This window comes from Colletotrichum lupini, chromosome 4, assembly GCF_023278565.1.
Source record: "Colletotrichum lupini chromosome 4, complete sequence".
NCBI classification, from domain to species: Eukaryota; Fungi; Ascomycota; class Sordariomycetes; order Glomerellales; family Glomerellaceae; genus Colletotrichum; species Colletotrichum lupini.
The window spans coordinates 294,145-318,161 of NC_064677.1; the positions used below are offsets into that span (position 1 = coordinate 294,145).

The following is a 24,017-nucleotide window of genomic DNA, read 5'->3' on the forward strand; positions in this document are numbered from 1 at the left end:
AAATTTAGCGATGTTGGGTTTTTTTTTTTTTTGCTTTCCTTCGTCGGACCTATTGATTGGTCCCTTGTTGAGACGGTCTCCCTCGTTGGATTGCGGAGAAGGTGAGACATTGCCAATTGATGAGTTCCTGACCGAGGTGATCCATTCCTAACCTCCTGACTAAACTCAACACGAACGACGAGGAACGAGACATGAGAGCGGAAGAATGGGAGAAACGAGACACGGAGACTGAGTTTGGTGGCGCTTGCTGTAGGAAACTCTGTGTTCGTCCAAGGCATGCAAACTCATCTTGTCACTCAGGAGACAATGCCCCATGGCAAGGGAGAGAGGCATGGCCCATGGGCAGACTGGAGTTGCCAGAGACGCCAGAGACATCGTTTACGATGAGATGAATATTTGCCTGACATGAAGGACGCAAAGGGAGTTTCCAGAAGGTATAAGAAAGACAAGATTCTCCAGCTTTTGTCAATCTTTCCTTTCCCTCCTCATCCTCATCATCATTACACTCCGCATCCTTAGCTCCTCTCTTCCTCTCTCTCTACCTCGTTTCACTCGTTTACGACCCGAGGTCTAGTCATTCTTTTACTTGCTTTCGTCACTCGCTTAGTCATGCGTCGCACGGCTCTCGTCGCCCTCATGGGCCAGTTGGTTATGGGACAGAGTTCTTCTCCCTTGTTCCCCAACACCACCACGACCTCCACCACTCGCAGCTCGTCGGTCACCACCTCGTCCTTCTCCACAACCCTCTCGGGTTCCACGTCGGTGACCACCATCCAGACCACCTCAACCGGCCAGACTACAATCAGCAGTCTGACCACCTCCACTGGCTCGGACACCACTGCGACGACCGAGGTCCCCATCACGACTTCCGACATCGTCACGACCATTGACACCACCAGCAGTTCCGAGGTTCCTCCCATCACCACCGATGGCACCGAGACCTCCACGGTTGACACCACCTCCGCCACCACCACTGGCACCGAGACCAGCTCGACTTCGTCGTCTGCCACCCCGTCCGCCACGGTCATTCCCAACCCCAGCAACGTTGGCAACTTCTCTCTTCTTGGCTGCTTCGGCTCCACCACTGGTTTCCCTACCTTCGACCTGGTCCTGTCTGCCTCCTCCATGACCCTTGAGCTTTGCGTCGCTTCTTGCCCCGCTGGAAAGCGCTACGCCGGTCTGTTCGGCTCCGACTGCTTCTGCGGTGATATCGTCAGCGATGCCACTGCCACCCGTGTCTCTGAGGATAGATGCGACATCACTTGCCCTGGCAACTCTGCCGAGCGCTGTGGTGGCCGCAACACCAGCGGATCCCTGAAGCGCCAGCTCATCTCTGCCGAGATCCTGTTGACCATCTACATCCGTGTTGATGGCGGTATCGATGTCACAACCACTGCCACCGTCACCACCACCTTCACTGCCACCACCACTGCCACCATTGACGGTACCGCTACCACCGGCGTCACCACTGTCACCACCACCTACTGCCCTCTGTGCCAGGACTGCCAGGGTCCCTTCTGCTACAAGCCCACTCCCAACCCGTGCTCCAACGGCAAGTGCTTCGGCGTTCCCTGCTACGGTGATGACTGCTACAAGAAGATCGTTGCCTACGGTGACTACTGCGGTTACGACTACCCCTGCTACGGTCCCGACTGCCAGCGCCGTCTCGTCTGGGTTGATGGCACCTGGCACCCTGAGGTCTGCTCCGGATACGACTGCGGCCGCAAGATCAAGTGTGTCTCCGGCAAGTGCGACTATGTCATCAAGGGATCCGACTTCGATTCCGAGAAGATTGTCTGCTACGGCAACGTCTGCAAGGTCGAGTCCTGCTCCGGTGATGAGTGCAACAAGAAGTACGTCTGCAAGGACAACTCCTGCGTCTTCGAGTCCTGCCCGTACGCCGATGCCAACAAGAAGTACGAGTACAAGAACGACAAGTACATCGAGGTCAAGGGCTGCAACGGCTCCTGCCCTGTTCCCCAGCCTCCTTGCTCCGGCGACTCCTGCAAGATTGTCATCCCCGTTCCTCCCGTCACCACTGTTGGCTGCGACGGCACTACCTGCAGCACCATTGTCATCCCCCAGCCTCCCGTCACCAAGACTCCCTACGTCCCGGCTACCGAGACCAAGCCCGCCGCCAACCCCCCTGCCACTGGCGCTCCCCCCGCTGGTGCTCCCCCGGCCGGCACTCCTCCCGCCGGTGCTCCTCCCGCTGGTGCTCCTCCCGCTGGTGCTCCTCCCGCTGGTGCTCCTCCCGCTGGTGCTCCTCCCGCTGGTGCTCCTCCCGCTGGTGCTCCTCCTGCCGGTGCTCCTCCTGCTGGCACTCCTCCTGCCGGTGCTCCCCCTGCTGGAGCTCCCCCTGCCGGTGCCCCTCCCGCCGGTGCTCCCCCTGCTGGAGCTCCCCCTGCCGGTGCCCCTCCCGCCGGTGCTCCTCCTGCTGGCGCCCCCCCGGCCAACTCTGCTGCTCCCCCCGCGGGCGGCAACCCCACCGGCACTGCCACTGCCAAGCCCCCTGTCGTCACGGCCGGCACCAGCAAGTTCGCTGCCAGCTTCGGCGCTCTTGCCTTCAGCGTTCTTGCTGCCGCTGTCCTTCTGTAAGGGACTCGTCTGAGCATGGATGGATGTTCTCTTCTCTTGACTCTACTATGGGTCTGTTAATGGTTATCAGTGGTGGTTTGTGGTAGGAGTAGTGGTTTTCTTCGATAGTGGCCTAGCGGTTTTTGGGAGCATCTTCGGATCTCTCTGCTCGGCTATGGATGGACCTTTGACAAACGATTTGACGATATAGATAATAAAGCGTGTGTTTCGCCACATAAAATACTTTGCTTGTTCTGTGAAATCGGCCTCGCCTGTGACTCTATGGAAGGCAGTTACGCAGCTAACAACGCCTCATCCTAGACCGGAGTGTTTACAGGCAACATGGTATACTTCAACACTGAGAAGTCTATCTTTGTTTGCAGTTACTGGTTTGTGGAATCAAAGCACATCCTGGTTGCGTACCGAATTAGTCAGTATGTAAGTCGCCCGTCTTTTCATTCGGCGGTCGGCCCCGATTCCGGGCCCACTTCCATGTGCAACATCCGGGATCCACACGGGTCCGGGTACTCGGCCGATCGAGGCTTGGTTCGGCAATATGATGGCAAGAAGACCAAGACTTCAAGTTCTTCGACGGCAAACATCCGGCTGCTGCCACTTACGTATTCTGGTATCTGCATGTTCGATCGTGCTCATGTAGGTGAGATGCTGCTCTTAGAATTTGTGTCTGCAGCGGTCGGCGCTCCAAGCGTGCACATGGCCATTTATACATTTTATGTACAGACAGCAGCAGGATATATATTCTTCTCACCACCGCAAAAAGTCTCAAGGCAAGAAGATGTAGGCATCGGCGTCATTCTTCCGACCAAACGTCGCATCCGCCCCCTTTGCACGTTTCAGCACGTGGGAGGTCCAGGCGGGCGCTGTAACGGCGTTCCAAGGTTGAGATCAGGCACAGATGGTCCGTACTCTCTCGATTCCCTTGGAGACGCTCATGTGAGAATAGATGGGTAAATCGAATGGAAGAAGCAGCTTGCAGCAGATGCCGGACGCTATTGGAAGGGGCTTCGTTTGACTAAAGTGTACTAGCAAGACTTGGCAGGCTGACAGGTGAACTGTTAGCTACTTAGTTGATGGATTAACTTAAGCCTTGAGTTGTCATCATAGTTCAAGCTGAGGGAGGCTGGGCAATTGGAAGAGCTGACTGCGAAGAGCTGACTGCGAAGAGCTGACTGCGTCTCTGGTTGGTTGCAGTCCCAAACATTCCCCTTCTCCGTTTCCAACAAAAGCTTGTCTCGGTGCGCGTTCCCCCTCAGCTGGCCACGGCCTGCGACCAAACGACTGTCAGGCCAAGGAACCACAATGTGGGAGGAGGCCACAGAACGAACCGGTACTGCAGTGATCGCACCGCATCTCGGACGGTCATGCCTGAATGTCGCAAAGCCAATTCCTTGCTGTGCCTGTGCCTGTGCCTGTGCCTGTGCCTGTGCCTGTGCCTGTGCCTGTGCCTGTGCCTGTGCCTGTGCCTGTGCCTGTCTTCCTTCTTCGAATCCTGCCCAGTTCTTCTGTCACATATCCGTCAGTCCGACTCTTCATAACCGCCCAGCGCATTCCTGTGAGCTGAGCCGAGCCGTGAGCACTGCAGCTGTTGAGCTCCGTAACCGATGAACATGTTCTGTGCCTGAGAGCGTGCGAGCAAGCTGTTCCGAAGACGACCATTGACCACCACATCACATCGGCTACACACCGACACCACCTTACGACGTGACTGAACATTGACCTTTCCAGACGCGGCCGTGGCTCATGGATGAACTTTAACTTGACCAACATGTCCTCCTCCTCCCCCGCGTCTCCCACCCGCACTACTACCGCGTCTCCTCCCCATCATCCTTTTACCACTCGATTCTCGCTTTCTAGCTCTTCTTCCCCCTCGAATTACCCAGAGGAACCCCACTTCTCTCATCCAGCCTCACAACAGCCATCGGCGGCAGCGTCAGCACAGCGCATAAGCAGCGACTACGGCATTCGCCATCTGGGTTCTCAACAAGTCACTGAAAAGCAGGATCTAACTTCACCACCGGCGAAGCTGTTGCGCTTTATCGCTGTTCTCACAGCACCAAAAGAGGGCCATCATTGGCGGTTCGGGAATACGAGGGAACACCGACGGGAGGACGCTTCAACCGGGACGAGGGCTCCTCGCCCGACTCACACCGCCATGGCGCCCGACGCAAACAGCAACTTGAACGGAGTCACATCCCAGCTTCGGACCAAAGACCAGAATCAGGATGGCGACCAGCAGCAGCAACTGAAGAAGAAATGGAAGAAGATTTGGCTGAAGGGTCTTTCTGTTCGTATCCGGTCCCGCAAGGATTCGCCGCGAGCAGCAGGAGCAACAGCAACATCATCAGCAGTACCACCGCCACCTGTAAATGTAGGAGGGGAGACGGACCAAAGCGTTGAGAGAGGCACCCAAACCGCAACACGCAATCACAACCAACACAATGTTCGCAGCAGCCAGAGTCGCACGCTACGGCACTCAGGAACGCTTGCGCACCCGAGCGAGTCAGACGCCGTGACGGACTCCGGCCTCTCCTCCTCAACCGCTGCCACCTCCGCCTCGCACTCGCCCGCTAACCACCGCTCAGACCACCGCCGTACCCTCGAGTTGGTCGTCATCCTCGTCCACTTCACTCAGTGCGAGTGTCGGTGCTTCCATCGGAAACTTCCCATCGTCCTCCGCGCCGTGTCCCACGTGCGGACAGCGCCGCCATGTTGACCTCCATCGGCCCCCGACGCCGGTCAAACCCGAGGACCGGTTCCAGTTCCGGTCCGGGGTCCCGTATGGGCCTTGGACAATCACACACCCTCCTCCTGGTCCGCCGCCAACAGCTGCGCCATCGCAGATTTCCTTTGAGCTCCCCGTTGTCCAGCAAGTGGCCTCCTGCTGCTCTGCCGAGACCCCTGGACCCCTCACTGCATTCCATCCCTTCGCCCGCCTACCACCGGAGCTTCGGTCCAAGATCCTGCGCTTCTATCTCGAACGGCCGCGCATCGTTGAGATTCGATGCATGAACGACTTGAAAAAGATTCATTTCGCGCCAAACGCGCTCGGGAATCTCGCCTCCAACATTGCATGGAGCGCAGACAATACGCTCCCGGCCCTGATGTGGGTAAACAGGGAATGCCGCGCCGAGACACGCGCATTTTACCGCGTTCAGCTACCGATGCACCCAACCAACAAGATCGCCTGGCCCGTCATCATCAATCCGGACTTTGACACTGTCATTTTTACGTTCCCCTGGAGCAGCGAGATACCCCTCGACATCTTCCTGAGCGACTGCCTCGCGTTCGACCCGCTCGGCGTAGGGATCCGACATTTCGGCACCCGCGACAGGGGCGGGCCGGAGACGTGGGACCTGACGCCTGTTCCGGGGTGTGCGCCGCTTGCAGAGAGCTTGGCGAACCTGGAATCTTATACGGAAGCAATCCAGCTAATGGACGATCGTGCGGCGGCCCGGTTCCCGGTGTGGATGATTCACGAGGGCTACCTCACTAGCGGCATCCCGGCCAAGAACGCATTCTACCGCGATGTGCCGCGGCTGCTCTTGAGCAACGACTACGAGCCCCCCGATGCGATGAATCAGCGCACGGCACTAGAGGCGTTGCGGACGCAGCTTGGGGATTATCTGCCCAAGAACGTGGCTGAGAACCTGGTCATGCAGAGGATGTTTTACCGCAAGTATTTCCGCCATTTGAGGATGAAGTGCACAAAGACGGATCTTGCTGGGCTGGGGATGGTGAGGCAAATACCCGATTGCGAGACGGAGGAGTTCTTTTTGAGTAATGGCCGTGAGGTTGCGGGACCGCGGAAGAAGAGGAGATCGGTACTGGATGTGAGACCTAGTAGCAGCTGGCATTTATGGGATGACGACTGAGTTGACGAGTGGTGAGCGAGAGAGTATGAGTTGACTCTGGACAGAGTATTCGAGTAGAACAAGAGCTGTGTCAAAAGTACCCAAAAACAGCAAGGTGCGGGCAAAGGGAGAATTACCAAAATACCAGAAGAGATGAGTTTAGAGTTTTGAAAAACATATTCTGCGATACATATGCCTGTGTTCCTTCACCAAGCGAAAGAAGTTCTGAATCGGCCAATTGGGTATGAAATTCAAAGCCTGCCTCCTGAAGCAAGCTTGGGTATAATGAGAGTCAAGGCCGCCCCGTTTTCCGCAGCACTAGAGTCGTCAGGAATAACTCCGCCGTAGTCATATCCGTTATGTCAGAATACATGTGCCCTGCATGCAGTCTCAGCGCATCCAAATTCATACTCCTACCCGTGATCCCGTCCCATGTTACATGATTTTGCCCATCCGCAAGACCATGCGCCGGTGGGTTATGTAAATTACCATTGAGATAAAAAACAAAATAAGGGAGACTGAGCGCAGCTCAGGGTCTCTCAAGCTCGAACGAACGAAAGCCCGGGCAGCTATGCAAATGCGCCCTTCTCGTCCACCATCGTTGGCTGCAGAATCTTGCTCTGCATGACACCACCTCTCTCCACGCCTCTTTCGGCGGCGTTCGTCTTATCGCCACCTTTCAGGGTCTTCTTGTATCTCAAAAAGTCCCGACCAGTAAGCGCAATATCGAGTCCGGAGACGGTGGACCCTAGGACGAAGACTGTTGAGAGGCTAAACCCAATGACTAGCGCTAGGTCGAAAGGAACAACTTGCGTAAAGCATAGAGCCACTGAGCTGAGATCGGCAAATCCAGTGATGACAGAGGCAAATGAGAGAATCAAGAAGAGCTGATTGACCATGACGCGGATATTGGGGAGACTGAGGAGGGGCGCCGGTGGCGTGGGGCCGGAGCGGGAGGTGTGTGGAAGTCCCGGAGGTGCGCGGGCCTTGATAGCGAGGTGCATCAAGAAGGCTGCCAAACCGACCATGGTCGTAAAGAGGCTTATGATCTGTTGGGATGCGGGTTAGGTAACGATGCTTACCGCACCAAGATTGTTGGAGGGGAAGACTTACACCGTGGGCAGTGCGAAAGTGAGATGACTTCGCAGTCACGAGTATGCCAAATATGAGAACGACAACCGCTGAAGGCCCCATAATGAAGAGCCACATGATGTTATTCCATTTTTCGATCTTTGGCAGAATTGGAGGGGCGTCGATGCGGAGCAGGAGGTTGCGCATGTGCTCCAGCCCGATGGCCAAGGGCAGGACGTTGATGTAGGCGATGATGGCGAAGAGGACTAGTGAGGTGCGAATGTTAATTAAGTAAAAAGAATTCAGGGGTATATTCAGACTTACTATGAAGGACCAAGAAGGCGATCCAGCCTGGTAGCTTGAATCCGTTGACTTCGATGCCACTCGCAGCGTTGATAATCGAGTTTCCAAGAGAGTCCCGGATCACCTGTCCGTCAATGGCGTACGAATGCCCCTCGTTGGAAATCTTGATGATCCCAGTCGGAATCACTTGCTTCGCAGTCTTCGTCACGTTACCATTATTGAAGGAATCCAATGCGATGGTCTTGCTGCGGATCAATCCAAAGCCCATGAGGCCCAAACCACCCACGCCTTGACAGGTAAGGGCGTTGACACCGGCTTGAGCAGCCATCGAGATGGTCTGCGCGTTGATCACGACGGATAGGTTGAATCCTTCGGTGGTGTTGACGGAGACGACCGGCGGGGGATCCTGTCTCGAGACCAGTTCGACGTCTCGGCGTTGGGCGGGCGTGCTAGCAACCGGTGCCGCCGGCGCATTCGCAGCAGACTGAGTGTTCCCCCGCGGCTTGCTAGCCAGTCCATACGCGACGAGGACGCCCTGTCCACCGATCCCAACTCCAAAACCACTGGCAGCTCCGCCGAGCGAGTCGTCGAACTGGAGCTTAGCATCGGGCATCGCGCCTGTGGGCATGGTGGCGTTACCCTCGAAGAGAGACTGCACCCCGCCCATGCCCTGGATCGCATCGCCCGCACCCTGGAGGAACCCGCGAGCGAAGCCCTGCGCGACTTTGCTGACTTGAATGTCCATGCCGTTGAATTTGATGGTCGCCGGAATTCCTCCACCGTTCTGGTTCATGTTCATCGACCCACCCACCTTGTTGAGCAACTCGGTCGCGGTACCGTTCTGGAGGAAGCTGCTCGTCAGACCCTTGGCGAAGGTCTGCGAGATACCGCCAAAGTCGATCTGGTCGTCGGGCATCAGCTGCATCGGTACCGCGGTGTCGGGCTGTAGGCCCAGTCCTACCGTCGCTCCTTGGCCAAGACCCTTGCCGAAGCCCGAAGCCGCGGCCGGGAGGATACGCATGATTTGTTTGGTAGTGTTGGGGTTGTTGGCCGAGTTGAAGAGCTGGTTGATATCGAGGTTGGCTGTCACGGTCTTTGTGAGACCGAATCCAAATGTACCGATTACGTTGGGGATGGACGAATCGTTTACGGGTTCGAGGTTCGCGGCGTTTGCGTTTAGCTTCAGGCCTGCGACTGTGCCGTTCCCGAGACCTGTTGCGAGAGACAGAGCGATAGGTTGCAGCTGGTTAGTGAGATTGCCGCCTAGGCTATTGAAGTCGATGGCGCCGATGAGGGTGGAAGTTAGCCCGACGCCCAGGTTCTGGATGGCTGGGTTGAGACCGGTGGCTTCCATCTTGTTGTCTGCGGCAACCTTTGCTGCCACTTCCATCGTCTTTGCTTGTGTGGACAGGTTGAGCCCCTGAGCCGCTCCGGCTCCGATACCAATACCGAGGAACATGCCTGGACCGTTGAGGTTGGCGACAAGTTGGTTTCCGACGTTGCTCAGCCCGTCTTTCAGGGGTTGGAGGAGGCCACTGAGTATACCGGCTGACATTCCCCCTCCATCGGCACCGCCGCCGCCTGGAGTTGGGAGGCCAGGGAGGCCTAGGGGGCCGGTACCGCCTCCGGGAGCGCCGCCTGGAGAACCACCCGGTGCCCGAGGGAGCGGAAGGTTGAATGGGTTGGGAAGTCCACCGCCTCCTCCTCCACCACCACCATCGGCGCTACCTCCAGAGACGGCAGCTCCAAAGAGTTCTCCGAGACTTGGAAGCTGTCGTTTGTGTAGTTGAGGCGAGCTTTGTTCGTCGTCTCTCAGACCTTCGAGGCTCCTCCTGATCTGCTCCTTGTATTCTTGCAATGCTTCTCTTGTCTCCTGGAGCTGAGGAGATTCATAGCGGGCGGCTAGTTGATCTGTGAGGTCAAAGGTGTAATCGACCATGAACATTAATGTCCTTCGTAGCCTTAGGTCGTTGCCGATGGCTTCGACAGTGTCTGGGGTTACAATTGCGTCGATGGCTCGGCCCCAGGAACCTAGGTCTCCTCTTGCCATTGATCGGCTGCTGAGGCTGTGGTCTTGATAAAAGTAGTCTTTGATATCCCTGCCGACGCTGAAGATGGAGAATATCATCAAGAAACCGATACAAAAGGTTGTTAGTCTCTGGTGCCTTGGGGCTGGTGGAGGTGGAGGAGCCTGGGATCTCTCCGTAACATCCTCAGGTGATGATATTTTGTCGTACATGTTCATGGTGATGTGAAGTGTGAAGTAATGGACTTTGCTTGATAGGCGTGAAAAGAAATTTCCCGTGGCATTAATAGAAACAGGGTGGGGTATCAAAGGCAGTCAACTAGAGAGAAAAAGGGCTGCCAGCAGTCGCGTACGAACGGAACGAAGATATGTTTCTTGAACCAACACCTATGGGGATGATGACCAGATGGGTGAAAGAACCAACGACATCTAGTAGAAACATCTAGAGACGGATAGGGACGTATCTATACAAGAAGCTCTGATGGTCATGGTCCCCTCGAGCCTAAAACATCGAGCGTCGATCTCTCTTCAGGGTAAGTCGAGATGCCACTTGCCATATGCGGCGGAATTCCGCTCCACTCAGACCCTGACATGGTCCGCACCGGGGTGGACTGGAGTGGAACACGGAAAGGTGGGAAGCTCCTTGCGAGAATCCCAGACATGTCTAGCCGGAGCCAAATCATTGAAGGGAGTGGCAGAGTTGCAGCCACGGCCCCGGGTCTCACGACGTTAATCGTCCAAGTGGCAGAGTCATCTTTGGAACTTGCAGTCATTATCGGGGAGAAGCTGGGGTATAGCCTACAGCCGCGAGAGTTCTGTCATTTTCAGGCTTAAGAGCGCACAGGTCGAAGCCAAGAGCGTTTCTGCAAAGTTACAGTAAGCCATAGGCTTGTGTCAAACGAAGTCAAAAGAAAGTCGTGTTCAATTGGATCGACCTCGACGGCTATGTTGTTGTAGCATGGTGTCGATGCGTCAGAGTACCGACAAGGGCCGCGTGGAAGACATTGAAGCTTGAACAGAGTAGTTTGGAGCGATGCGAACTAGAGAGGGAATGTGTATACGAGATACGGGCCCAATAAGGCAAGTCGTTCATTATGATACTTGGTACTAGTAAGTCGATGTTGTAGTTAGGAGCGTGGCGCCAGGAAGGGCAAAAGGGGGATGAGCAGAGTTTGAGATGGGAGCCACAGATGATGGAGAAGCAGGTTGTCAGTTGAAGATGCTGGTGTTTGCAAGTTTCAGACGGTTGTGTGAAGTTGCAAAGACTCTGCGGTGATTGGCTCATGGCCATGCCCATCATCCGTAGACTGTAGCTGTAGCCCGGCTGAGAGTACCTAATGGCGATTAAGGCTGTTTGCAATCGTTCCAAGACGACCAAAGAGGAGGTTAAAGCCTGGACAAGGGACCCATGTAGCACATCATAACGGTTCCCGCCGTGGCGATGAGGATGGTGTCGGGCAGACACATGCTTGTGTGTCGAGTCTGTCTGTGAGTGCTTGATGGGATCTGACACAATCTGACAGGGGAAACCAGCAGACACAACTCATGAACAACAAGGAATGACTTGGGCATTGGCGGGTCACAGCGTCATTCAGGCGCTAAGATGCAACTGCCAGACATGTCAGCCGGGCCTCTTCCTGGTTTCCCCCGGCTTGCGGTAGAATCTCTCCCATCAGTTCTCGCAAACTGCCCGCAAACCATTTCCAAAAGCGGTAACTCCCTGCAAAGGGGTCTTTTGCTGCAAAAGACGGAGCCGAGTACGGTGCCTCTAGAGAAAGTTTAGTCAGCCGGTTGACCGCAGAGGTTCCCTTCTAGAACGAGGTGGCGCTGATCATTAACTCATCGACAACTCCCACCATCCCCGTCTCTTCAACTCAAAAGGGGAACCACCTCATCGTGTCCGCGTTCGTATTGTGAAGCCCAAACGCATCACGCATTTCACTGTCGTGGAACCTTCTCCGACTGTCAGACACACGTCGTCCCTTATTTCCACTTCCAGTGCCTTTGCCCCCCACCCCACACTTGAGGCTACACCTCGATACAGACTAGAGACTGAGGCTGTACGGATACACTCATATTCAACTTGATACAGTTGATCCAATCGCCAATCGGCATCTTCCATTGCGCAGTGAAGCACTTTACCTTAGCTCAGAGGTCGTCTGAGCTACCGCTAGCGTCGTCCCCCGAACTTTTCAGAAACTTAGCGTTTGTCTGACACTTTGATCCCGCGGACGCAATAAGGCCGACTCTCAACGCCGTTGACGCTGGCAGTCTATCAAACTCAACGGCGTCTGCCCCGTCACATCAGGCGATGGACCTACCAGTTCGGTCAACATCACGCCAGCTTCCGCCTCCCCAGGCTGAAGACGAGCATGACGCCGAGGTGTTTGAGGCCGAGCACCAAGATGGGGGCCTCCGAACCACGGACATCCATGCTCCGCCCGCCGTCCGGAAAACGCCCTCGACACCCTGGAAGAATTTAGAGGCGTGTGAAGGTTTCGACCTGCGGACCTGGGTAGCCGCTTCGGGAAGCGAGCCGAGGACGACTACTATGACCACAGCTACAGACACAGCATCGCTAATCCCCAACAGTAGCCGCAGCAGCTACGGGTACGAACAAGATTCAGTCTTTCATCGCTTCCCAGACCTGCCTTATGAGCTACGACGCAAGATCTGGCGCATGCACCTGGAACGGCCACGCATCGTCGTGATCAGAGGCGTACCAGACGGCTCGGGCGTTCAGGCCTCCGGCAACAACCTGGGCAACATGGCATGCAACGCACACTGGTACTGCGAGAACAGGAGCCCGGCGCTCTTTCGCGTGTGCGACGAGTCACGCCGCGAAGCCGTGTCCTTCTTCAGGATTTGGTTGCCGATGAGGTCATTGGCGCCCGACAGCCACGGGTTCCCGGATCTGAAGCATAGAAACCCGGCGTGGGACCGGATCTACATCAATCCTGACTGGGACCTCGTGCTCTACCAGGGCGCTACCAGGTCTCTCACTATGCCCATCCTTGCCAGCGACCTGCTCGCCCACGATCCATTGGGTAGAGGGGTCGCGCATTACGGATCGAATGACTGGCCCCAGAGCATCTGGCAGGTTGATCCAGATCCAGGGTTTGGCATGGCTACCCTGAATGAATCCTTTGCCTGCCTCGAAACCTTTGTCCTCTGCACGAGATCCACGTCTGAGATAACCCGTCCACTCGGCGAAGGCTATGTACACGCTGTGGCCGGCGATGTTGGTCTCGCTAGTTTACGTGACTCTGGCTCTGGGTCTCACATATTTGACTGGCACCGTGCCTCATCCGGCATGGCCGCAAAGACCCCGAACAACAGTATGGTTCGAAAGGCGCTGGTCTTTGGCAAAGGCGTCGACCAATCGGTTGTGAATAACCTCGTCACGATGGAAATGACTACCCGTATCCGCGATGGAGACCTCGCCTGGGCCCTCCACTCGACAACCGACGGATGGGTCATTAGGCTCGCCTGGCAGCCCCCGGACTGCACCATCTCCCACGTCATGCACCTGACCACGGGTCCTATCAAGGAACCCAGAGTAAGTTGAGTGGCAAAGCGTCTTCCACATTGGGATATACTTCTATATTCGTTCATCTCTGATCCTTTTGTTACATTTGTTATGCGCGGTCCGGCGACAGCACAGCGTCATGACTGCGGGAAAACGAGGAAAATATTGCTTCCGCTGCCTCTCTTGCGCCGCAGCTGGGATTGATGTCCTTTTTGTCAAATGTTTTACACCTATGATACAACAGACGTCTCTCTTCTAGCGGCTTTACCGGTTCGCCGAGAGCGGCCTCAATATTCTGTCCCTGATAACTCTACCTGCCACTTCGGCGCCGTGCTGGAGGGTGATGGCTCCGACGATAGCAAAGACTGCCGAGTTGAGAACAATTTGCTGGCCAGAGCCAGAAAGGTTTTCGGGCTGGAGACGACGATTGTTAGAAAAAAGAGCCAGGAGAGGGTGTCGTCGCCTCCTGAGGGAAGCCCGATGAGGCGGAGGAAGGGAGCTATGAGTTTTAGGCTTACCTTTGCCGGCTTCCATCGCAAAACTTTGTCAAGACCGGCAGCGAGCGCCAGCGCCTCGACCTTTTCTTTCGTAACGACCTTCTGGGGCTGCTCGGCGTTGAGGTTGTCGACTCTCGTGAGAGCAGGGTGCTCAAAGGGTGTTCGCTGATACGATTTTTCCGGAACGATTGCCTTCTTCGAGGAATCGGTCCCCGTCACTATGCGGTTCGTGGTCTCGAGAATAACCGCCTGTCTACCTATAATGCGTTGCCCAACGGCTCGAGTCAGCTTCGTGTGCCTTTTCTTTTCCCCCTCCGCACTTAATTGTCGCAACTGAAGCTTGGTTGGGAGCAAAGTCGTGTGTCCTTACCCAAGTATGCCAGCTTGTCGTTGAATCCCCGGCGACCCTGGTCGAAACTCTTGTGCGTGACCGCCAGCCACTTGGTCTCATCCGGCAACATCTTGTCTCCATCTCTGCCCAGAAGCTTCACGTACATCTGATCCAGCTTCTTGGGATCCTCGTTGACCTTCCAAACACTGCGCGCCGGGTTCTTGGTGATGTGAGGCGAGAAGGGTGCCTTCATTCCCTCGGGAGTGTATGACCATCTCGGGCGCTGTCTGATCTCATCGGGCCGCTCAGCCTCTTCGGTTTTCCGTGACAGTTGATCGAATTTGCTCTCCGCCTCGGCCTCCTTTCGGGAGGTGGTCGTCGCAAAGGATCGGGAGAGGCGTTGGATAGGAGAGACGACTCGTGAGTTTGCCGCTGATTGGCAATGCCTCGCGGCTTGCCTCGTGAGGCTATATGCTGACCGGGAGCCGTTGGTTGCCATTGGGGGCGGTCGGCGAGGGAGGGACGACGGTGTGGTGCGGATTTCGGTGTGGGCGTACCGTCGTATAGCTAGAGCTCCTGATGCTGGGAACTTTTTCGCGATGGGCGCTCGGAACAATTTCTCGACGTCACGTGGCATCGCGCGGAAGGCGGATCATGCAGCGACCGGCGCTAGTCGTCATGTGGCCTAGTACCCTTCCGAGTTGAGCACGGCCCCTAGTGACACAGTGAGTACGTCCCTTACTCCGTGGCTTAGGTAATGCTCGCAGCTTCCTTTCAATTAAACCCAACGCGTTTCTCCACTTATTTCTGACACGCATGTGAAGAGCTGCGACGCGTCCCTCAAAGGAAAGGAAGGGACGGTCCTGCAGCTTGCTCAGCCTGCTTGACCAACCCCTCAAGTTCAATTCCTTTCAGTCCTCTCCTCAATTGACAACTATGGCATGACAATCTTTTCGGGAGAATCAATTCCAACTGAATAGCTTCCCTTTCTCAAGCATCATGGCGACTCCGAGCCGAACCAAGGCCACCGCCCAGAGCAGTGCTCTTCTCCTTGAGAAATTGTCCGCTGTTCTGCCCAAGGGCTACCGCTTTGGCATCCACCACCTCTCAACTCCTCCGACCAAGACGGACGCCCTGTACTCAGCTCCTCCCGAAGAACGAGAAGACAAGACCTTTTGCGAAAAGCATTTTCTTGCAATATCCATCGATATTCCCTCAATCACTACCGACGCTGCCCTTGAAGCAAAGGAGACTACCTCGAAGCAAGTTCTTGTCCTCGCGCTAGAGGTCTACATCTACACGACTGCATACTCCAGCACTTTCTTCGTTGCCAAAGCCGATTCAACTGGCTACTTGAAGCTTCTCAACCTTCCCAAAGGCACCTCATCGCCAATCAAGGAGATTAGCAGTGCCTTTGTTTCGTACCTGGTCGAGCAGCGCAGGCGCAAGGGCATTCAATCCATCGTTAGTCTCTTCGCCCGGGCTCAAGATCAATACCTCTTCCCTGGCTCTGTCGAGTACAGTGGCAAGCATGTGCTCGATGACAGAGGACTAGTGAAGTGGTGGTGCAAAGTCCTAGACCCTCTCTTGGAGAACCCTCCCGTGGGAAAGGGAGCTCCATGGGGTACTGTCAAAGGCTACCTCGTCATCCCGGGACTCGACAATTACGAAACCAAGGCTTTCCTGCCCAAGACCCCAAAGAGCGCGTCAAATTGGGTCCTGGGTCACGCTCTCGAGAAGATCTCGCATTACACTAAGGAGTACGATTGGGTACCTGCACGATGCCTTATCCCCCGGTTCCCAGACGATCCGAAATCCCGATTCCGAGACGAGCTGGATGAAGAAGCGGGCAAGTCGAAGCAAATCAAGACCACTGGACAATGGAAGAGCGTGAAGAGCTTGGATACCTTCTGGGAAATGATGGCATACAGACAAGAGTGTTCGAGCGGTCGGCTCACGGGCTTCATCTGGGTTGTCTTTGATGAGGAGGCCGAGCAAGTGCATACTGACAGTGCCTCTGCAAATCTCCCAACGCCGAACCCTTCTTTCGATGCGTCTAACCCGCCCGTCACGCCTAGCAAGCAGAAGGCAGTACGGCCCGTCACACCCATGTCCACCCCTCGCAAGCTGTTTCCCGTGCCACCTTCCGGCACACCGACTAAGACCAAGACTAAGCCAGAGAAGCCTGAGAGCAAAAACAAACATAAGAAGAACAAGTCTAATTTGGCGGGAGTCGTTAAGTCAAGACAGCCACGCATCAAAACCCAACAGCGTAACTACCTGCTAGACAAGCCAATCTCGACTGCCTATTACTTCTGGCCTGCTGAGGGTAGGGGCCGCAAGATTGTCGATGAGAACGATTACAAGAGAGTCAATGAGCTTCTCCTACGCCTAGACTTTGCCAAACCAGAGATCGCAGCTAGCGGCACGCGGCGATGGATCAGCGAGGTCGGCATGGGAGACGATTGGGGCATGCAGGTTGTGGGCCGGAAGGAGACTCCAACGCCAGCGTCAAATGGCTCTTCGGCGAACGCCGTGAATGTCATCTCGGGCCTTATTAAGCGCAAGCGCCCGGAGGACTCCGCGACTCCTACTTCAGATGAGCCGCCGACCAAGGTTAACGTCCTCAGTACGGGGCTCATTCGAAAGAAGTCTAAAGACGAATCAGCGGCCGCAGCGGCGAACGGAGGGGAAACACCGCAAGTCAACGTGTCAGGAGCCGGTCTCGTCCGCAAGAAGCGTGACGTATGACTTCGGAGGACAAGGAGTCAGGCATCTTATGGGTACTAGCAAGGCGTTGGATCAGGGATACCAGGTAACAGGATGGTTTGTGTTTACCTACGGATACTGGGATAGGGTTTGGGAAGACCCGATGAGGACAGGACATCAAGGGCACATTATTACGTTGCCCCAAATTGATCAAAATGTTGTATTGAGGCAGCAAGTTTACCGCATTTGTAGATCTTCATTAAACACGAAATGGTCTCGATTCGCATAAACCACAGTGCCCATAATCATCACAGCCATTGCGCATCATCTGAACCTAGCGGCTTCGGCATCACATCCCAACCAACCTCGCAACCTTCGACCCGAGCACTATGTCTGATTGCAGTCATGGGGCCGAAACCCGTCTTTCGAGTCTCGAAAAACTCGCTGGGGACGTCCTCAGGCTTCTCGTAGTTACCAACTCCTTCAAATCCGCTAGCCCCTGAATACTGTCCCAGACTTCGCAGGTATTTCATCACGCCCGCGAGGGAAACGTCAACCTTGTACGATCCGCCTGACTTCGCCCTCTTGTATAGAGCTGCAGTGACACCTGTTGCGAGCAGGTATCCGCCAGCATGGTCCAGAGCTTGACAGGGTGTCGGACGGGCAGCTTCTCCCAGCCCGGCGTGCTCTGCCTCGGAGACATTCATGCCCGAGCAAGTCTGCACCAAAGAATCGTAGCCTCGACGGTTGGACCAGGGTCCTTGGGGCCCGAATGCAGACATGTTGGCGATGATGATGGACGGGTTGATCTTCACCAGCTCCTCGGACGACAGACCGTAGCCGGCCAGGCTGCCGGGGCGGAACCCCTGGACAAATACGTCGCACGTCTGGATCAGCTCGATGAGCTGGGCCTTGTCAGAATGGTTGTGGATATCCAGCTGGACCGTTCTCTTCCCTCTGCCAAAGTCACGATCCATGGTCGGAAGGTCGGGCAGGTTCGGTGAAGTGACCCAGATTACGTCCGCGCCATGAGCTGCGAGCGTCTTTCCGCACAAGGGCGCGGCGATCACTCGGCTCATTTCGACGACGCGGAGACCTTGGAGGCATTTTGAGTTGCCTGCTGCCATTCTCTCGGGAAGACCCTTAGACCCGGCTGATGAGAGTTGAGCAATTTCGATGGGGAAGTCACTGATGGCTTTTGACTGTAGAAGGGCGTCCCACTGGCGATAGGACCTCAGAGCATATGCCGCCATCTTTCCCTCCACTGTGGCGGCAGTCTCAAGGTCGATGCTGGCCCAATCGGCAACCTTGTCGGAAAGTTGTTGTCTGTTCGATCCAACAGGCAGGCCTACCATCTTAAGAATCCCATCGGCATGATTGGGAAAGGAATCGTGGATCCGGACATGGCCGTCCGAGGTCTTGTGCAGTCCGCCAATGAGACCCCATGGTGACGGTGTCGGCTTGCCGTCGAGGGTGTAGAGTCTCTCTGACTTGAACTCAACTGTGGCGTGCTGAAGGGGAACGTCGACCTTGGGAACGGCAGCGGCATTGCGCAGGGCGTGAATTTGTGATGCGGCAAGAGCTGATAACGCGATCGAGCTCTGTGCGAGGATGCCAACCTTGAATGATGATGGCAAGGTCGGGGCACCGCCGTTCTCCAAGTTCACTGAGCTCAAGGAGTCGGAAGGGAGTCCGAGGCCTGCCCAGATCTCCTCCACAACACCTTGCGCCGTGAGATTTCCTCGCGAAACGGACTTGGTCGTTACATTGACAGCGCTATTGCAAGCCCCTGTGACAGATTGAACCCCATTTGTTGTAAATCCATTGACTTCCTTTGCCGCAGGAACTCGAATGCTAAGAAGAGGTGCGTGCTGCTGAGTCCCGAGGGTATCGCGCTCGCCAACGCTGCCTTGGGGCCATGGTCGCTTGATCGTGCATTTCCAAGCAAGGGCTGGGTCAAAGTACATGTTTGTCAAGATGTCGCTGTCGTCGACGCGGTACAACTTCTTGATCGTATCGTTGGTGAAGATATTGGAGTCTTTGACGCGCCTGTAAGCGGCAGGGTCGTCAAACATGACATCAAACGTCATCTCAAAAGGTCCAGAGTTCTTGGACCGGATAATGCGTGCAACCTCATTGAGCGTGGTCTCCTCTGTTGTCACCGTCTTCTTCGTCAAAGGTGCAAGGATACCATTTTCAAGTTCCCCAAACTTCTCCTTGGAAAGACTCGGCTCAGGAGTTGCTGATGACTTGGAAGAGCTGATGGACGTATGCTGAACGGGGAAGATTGACGACTCTTCGCCGACGTCTAAGTCCACCAAGTGATACAGGCTGAACTTGAACACAGCCCCGGCATCCTGTTCATGCGGCGACAGGGGGCTGGCAAAATTTCCCGTCGTCGCGACTTGATCCGGATACGCAAAATGCAAGATGGAAGCCCGAACGTTGTTCGCGATCGTGTGTGAGAGTTCAGACGTGGGTGCAACGACCTCTCCCAAGACCGCAATCTCGTGGGGACGGCCCTGGACTGGCTCTAGAGGGCCCATCACACCATTCTTCCCGTAAACGTGGTACAAGAGTTGGCATTGTTCCGTCTTGTCGAGCTCCGGGAACAGATTCTGGGAATACTTGCGGACTCTCTCCAAAAAGTCGTCAATTTGGTCGATCAGAATGGGATCTCGGATGCCACCGATGAAGATCGTGCGATATCCTAGATGGGTAACGCCTTCGAGTTTGACTTGATATGGCGTCGTCTCGAAACGGGCCCCGGATACACGACACGTCTTTGGCGTGATTTGTTCGTACTTGGCATTGTCGAGGTTTAGGATGCCGCCTGGGCCGGGAAGGCAGTCTGGTCTCGTCTTCTCATAGAGAGTATGAGCTGCAACGGAGAGAGGAGTGCATCGTTCTGCTGGTGACAAGGGTGTGAGGTCAAAGGACTCCTTTCTCATGGTTGCTACCATTGATCGTCCCTTGGGTACGGCACAGATGCCGCCGCATTCCATAATCTTGCCCATGTGCCACGCAACGTCGGGCAACACTCCTCGGGATATTGAAAACGCAGCAAAGGGGGCAGGGTCATAGGATCTTCCGCCTATGATGATGTCCGGGTCTCCCTTCAATGCCTCGATGTATCTTCAACTCCATGTTAGTTAAGAGTATCCAATCCCAAATTCCATAAGCAGACTCACGGCTCAGATCCCATTTGCGCAACAACATCTACAGCACCATCCACAACCTCGGAGATCAAGGGTTCCACAGGACCACACGGCCCGACTCGATTTTGAGAGATCCTCGACTTGATCCATTCGCGATCCATTCCCGCCTGGATCGTCGCCACTTTGAATGAGTATCCGTTACTTTCCGTGATTTCCTTGACCAGATCGAGCATCTCAGCAACATGCTTGTTGCTGCCGTCACCTCCGGCAGAGCCAATCAGGACTTTGATGTTATGGTGATAACATGCTGCGAGAATGGGCTCGAGGTCTCGCGTGTAGGAGCCGCGGCCGCACGTCATCTTGCCCATGCCGAGCTTATACGGCCCGCCATCGGTGGAGCCGCTGTCGACAATTATGGCGCTGGGCTTGTACTTGTTGATACCGTACCAGAAATGATTCGAGTCATATCCGTAGCCAAGCATGGCATTCGGGGTGAGTATAGTGAACTCATCTGATGGATTAGAGGTCGCCATGGCAAAAGCGAGCAACGTACGCTTGACAGACAATTGAAAAAGGTTGAAATCCCGATGCACTCAGGAGATCGTTGAAACCCTGGCAGGACGCGTTCTTTTTGACTTGTCAAGTTAAAACCGCGCCTTCGAGATCAGTTGAGCGAAATCGGGTAACGCTCATGAATGCCGTCTTTCGGAAGCTCTCCGATGTCCTCAGCCAGTCTATTGGAGGATATGACGTTCTTTCTTAGCCTTCCATTTGCCCGCCCGAGGGCTCAGATTATCCTGCGAAAGCCTGCGCTACAGGGCTGTTCGGAATCTTACACAGCAAGCTCGGTAACTTAATCCGATCTGCGGGGTTCTCCTCGGCATCTCCCCCTCCATCTCTTTTGATTATTCGGTAACTCCCATGGACACATTTATTTGACCAAATCTGTATTACCAAAAGTTCGTGCCTCCTGGTCTACAGCACATCACTCGGCATTGATACCGAGACCTAGTGTGATGGCTTTCTTAGTCTACCTACCTAGTATGAGTTGGCTTGAGATTTTGGCGGGTGAGCCTTCCCCGTGGGGTAGGCAAACCTCTCTCCGGATGTCTGGATGATATTTTGGTCCACTTGAGACAAGCTCACAATGACTGGAATAAGTTGAACATAAGTCCATTATGATCTCCTACGAAAGTGTGCAAAAAGCCGTCCTCAAGAAGCTCAAGTTGTAATTTTGAGAAGCCCTTCCTCGGCCGTATCGACTCTAACCAATTCGCCCAAGAGTTCTTCACGGGTTTTTACAAGACTCTGCTGTTACCATGTCAGCTACGCGCCAAGAAGCGAAGCAGGATCCAACCCACGTCGAAGACGCCAACCCTTCCTCCGGCGGTCGAATGGAAGAGATTGATGTTGTTGACGACCTGAAGTCGGGAGATGGCACAGCCACGGTCACTTGGACCAGCGAGGAAGAGGGCTCTGCCTTGAGAAAGCTCGATTGGAGTCTGATACCCCTGTGAGTACCTTACTCTTGGCCAGCAGGAAAGCTCTGTTCGTCTTCTTGGCCAGGACCTTGCATTAAGACAGTTTCTATTTACTGACAACATTGTCTACGCAGGCTTGGAGCCCTTAATTTCTGCTCTTACATTGATCGCGGCAATGTCGGGAACGCATACACTGCGGGCATGGGGAAAGACTGGAGTATTACTTCGGACGATTACTCTTGGATCGTGACCGTTCTATACATTGGCTACATCTTGTTTCATTGGGTGAGACTCTCTCTACAAACTCTTCAGTCTCTGGCTTCTTGTCGCTGACAGTCGAATCCCCCAGTTAATCATCGTCTGGACCTTCGTTCCCTTGCCATTATGGACTGCAATGATGGTTTCTGGATGGGGCGCCATGAGCATGCTTCAAGCAGTCACAACCAATCTCGCAGGCATGATGGCTCTGCGCTTTTTGATTGGAGCTTTCGAGGCTGGATTTATCCCAGCTGTCGCACTATACTTGACCTTCTTCTATCATCGTGGTGAGATGGGTCTTCGATACGGGCTTTTCATTTCATTCGCACCGCTTGCGAGCTGTGTTGCCTCTGCAATTGCTTACGGCCTGCTGCACGTGAAGGCGTCTATTCACAGCTGGCAACTCCTCTTTCTTGTGGGTGAGTGTGGCAAGAACCATGTTCTACCTAAGTGATACTCATACTTAATTATTGACTGACTCATTAATCTTCTAGAGGGCGCTCCAACGATAATTCTCGCCGTCGTGGCATACTTCTTCCTCCCTGCCTCCCCAGCCGAGTGCCGTTTCCTCAGCTCCCGCGAGAACGAGATCATCAGTCATCGCGCCATAAAAGGCCGCGGCGAAAAAAGAAGCGGAAAGCTAAACGGAAAGCAAGCTTTCGCTGCGTTTTTCGACTACAAGAACTACTTGCAAGCTATCATCATCTTCAGTCTCAACACCGCCTTTGGATCCCTTCCGGCATACCTACCCACGATTCTTGAGGCCATGGGCTTTACTTCACTTCGTGCTCAGGGTCTGTCCGCTTGCCCCTACCTGACCGCGTATGTAGTCTGTGTCTCTGCCAGCTTTGTTTCGGATCGTCTTAGGAGTCGAGGTATCTTTATCGCCTTGTTCTGTTCCGTGGGGGCCATTGGTTATGTCCTGCTTGCAACAATCCACAGCACTGGGGTCCGCTACTTTGCAACTTTCCTTGTTTGCGCGGGAGTGTTCCCGGCGGTTGCCATCACCTTTACGTGGGTAACGGATAATCAAGGCTCGGCATCTAAACGCGGCGCAGGTTTGGCCTTGTTCGGTATGGTTGGACAGTGTGGGCCTATTCTTGGAGCTCGTTTGTTCCCGAAATCGGCTCAACCTTGGTATTCCAAGGGTATGTGGATTTGTGCTGGACTATTGTTTGGCGCGGCTATCATAGCAGCTACTCTCAGTCTTTGCTTAAGATTGCAGAACAAGAAGCGTGACGAGAAGTACGGCAAAAGCGATCTGGACTATGTTCCTCCAGAAGTTTCCGAGGAGGGCGATGACCATCCTCTGTACCGATATGTTCCCTGATCTCAGCTGTCAAGGACTACATAGAACACACTTAATCAACTCAGAGGTGCCGAAGTGCCTGGATACAAGATCTTGGTGCAGAGCACATAGTCAGGAAATCCAACTTGGTTACAACGCTCTTGAGCACTGTGTAATGATTTCAGTCACATTCGCTTTTTAAGCTCTATTGGAAAGAGGAGTATGTCCGAGCTGTCTACATGAGCACCAACCTTGCTGGACCTTGTATATATTGATAGGACGTAGAGCCTAGCCTGCGGCGCCAGGCATGAGGATATGCATCACGTACAATAGATGTAACATGTATGATCGCTTCGGCATAAGGATGATGAAGTTCTAATATGTGCATCAAATTCTCTTTTGCTTGACACGGCCCCAGTTCTCAAAGCTACTATGTGAGGATACACCTCTTCGCACGTCCCCTTCTGTCTCTTAAAGCCAATGCTAGGGGGGTTGTCAGTCCCTGATGGTTCGAGCTACTGAACTGTCGGATTGGAAGTCCAATTCGACCGCGGCATACAGCCGACTGCGCAGGGGCCAATTAGGGGCCCTATTTACAATTATCGTAGCCAGCCCAACCTACAGTTAGAACCTCCTTTTTATACCTACGCAGATATTCATATAGTTTAATTAATCTCTTCGTTAACTACGGTTCGAACTAACTACTTTATAATAAGGATACTAATACTAATTAGTAATTAAATTTTATTATTATAGATCGGTAAGGTATCTCGCTATATAAAAGAGACGACTTTTTAATACCGTACGGGATAGGAGATTCGTACTAATTAACCTTATAGAAATAAACGAAAAAGGGGGCGATTCTTAAATACTATATAGAATTGAGTAATCGTAGCCCTTTATTATTTATAAAAGGT

The 24,017-nt window shown here is 54.4% G+C and overlaps 9 protein-coding genes across 9 annotated transcripts; 6 read left to right on the forward strand and 3 right to left on the reverse strand.

The window, feature by feature from the left end:
* Positions 1-609: 609 nt before the first annotated feature.
* On the forward strand, positions 610-2,598 carry CLUP02_07201 (WSC domain-containing protein; the record flags this gene model as incomplete). Its single annotated transcript, XM_049286196.1, has 1 exon — positions 610-2,598. One exon carries the CDS (start codon positions 610-612, stop codon positions 2,596-2,598), a length of 1,989 nt encoding a protein of 662 aa, XP_049143339.1.
* Positions 2,599-3,069: 471 nt separating this feature from the next.
* Positions 3,070-6,470, forward strand: CLUP02_07202 (uncharacterized protein; the record flags this gene model as incomplete). The annotated part of the gene is made up of 4 exons (XM_049286197.1): positions 3,070-3,235; positions 3,790-3,925; positions 4,324-5,206; positions 5,298-6,470. 4 exons carry the CDS (start codon positions 3,070-3,072, stop codon positions 6,468-6,470), a joined length of 2,358 nt encoding a protein of 785 aa, XP_049143340.1.
* A 548-nt stretch (positions 6,471-7,018) lies between these two features.
* On the reverse strand, positions 7,019-10,068 carry CLUP02_07203 (uncharacterized protein; the record flags this gene model as incomplete). The annotated part of the gene is made up of 4 exons (XM_049286198.1): positions 7,019-7,498; positions 7,563-7,786; positions 7,845-9,594; positions 9,826-10,068. 4 exons carry the CDS (start codon positions 10,066-10,068, stop codon positions 7,019-7,021), a joined length of 2,697 nt encoding a protein of 898 aa, XP_049143341.1.
* Positions 10,069-12,160: 2,092 nt separating this feature from the next.
* On the forward strand, positions 12,161-13,637 carry CLUP02_07204 (uncharacterized protein; the record flags this gene model as incomplete). The annotated part of the gene is made up of 2 exons (XM_049286199.1): positions 12,161-13,408; positions 13,623-13,637. 2 exons carry the CDS (start codon positions 12,161-12,163, stop codon positions 13,635-13,637), a joined length of 1,263 nt encoding a protein of 420 aa, XP_049143342.1.
* Positions 13,488-14,843, reverse strand: CLUP02_07205 (RNase III domain-containing protein; the record flags this gene model as incomplete). Its single annotated transcript, XM_049286200.1, has 4 exons — positions 13,488-13,608; positions 13,647-13,792; positions 13,897-14,132; positions 14,210-14,843. 4 exons carry the CDS (start codon positions 14,841-14,843, stop codon positions 13,488-13,490), a joined length of 1,137 nt encoding a protein of 378 aa, XP_049143343.1.
* Positions 14,844-15,205: 362 nt separating this feature from the next.
* CLUP02_07206 (H3 K56 histone acetylation protein KAT11) lies at positions 15,206-16,957 on the forward strand (the record flags this gene model as incomplete). Its single annotated transcript, XM_049286201.1, has 1 exon — positions 15,206-16,957. One exon carries the CDS (start codon positions 15,206-15,208, stop codon positions 16,955-16,957), a length of 1,752 nt encoding a protein of 583 aa, XP_049143344.1.
* Positions 16,958-17,223: 266 nt separating this feature from the next.
* On the reverse strand, positions 17,224-20,606 carry CLUP02_07207 (uncharacterized protein; the record flags this gene model as incomplete). The annotated part of the gene is made up of 2 exons (XM_049286202.1): positions 17,224-20,050; positions 20,107-20,606. The coding sequence occupies 2 exons, from the start codon at positions 20,604-20,606 to the stop codon at positions 17,224-17,226; spliced, it is 3,327 nt and encodes a 1,108-aa protein (XP_049143345.1).
* A 158-nt stretch (positions 20,607-20,764) lies between these two features.
* On the forward strand, positions 20,765-21,085 carry CLUP02_07208 (uncharacterized protein; the record flags this gene model as incomplete). The annotated part of the gene is made up of 3 exons (XM_049286203.1): positions 20,765-20,794; positions 20,837-20,985; positions 21,055-21,085. The coding sequence occupies 3 exons, from the start codon at positions 20,765-20,767 to the stop codon at positions 21,083-21,085; spliced, it is 210 nt and encodes a 69-aa protein (XP_049143346.1).
* A 166-nt stretch (positions 21,086-21,251) lies between these two features.
* Positions 21,252-23,142, forward strand: CLUP02_07209 (uncharacterized protein; the record flags this gene model as incomplete). Its single annotated transcript, XM_049286204.1, has 5 exons — positions 21,252-21,301; positions 21,356-21,586; positions 21,689-21,839; positions 21,904-22,231; positions 22,307-23,142. The coding sequence occupies 5 exons, from the start codon at positions 21,252-21,254 to the stop codon at positions 23,140-23,142; spliced, it is 1,596 nt and encodes a 531-aa protein (XP_049143347.1).
* Between the last annotated feature and the right edge of the window lie 875 nt (positions 23,143-24,017).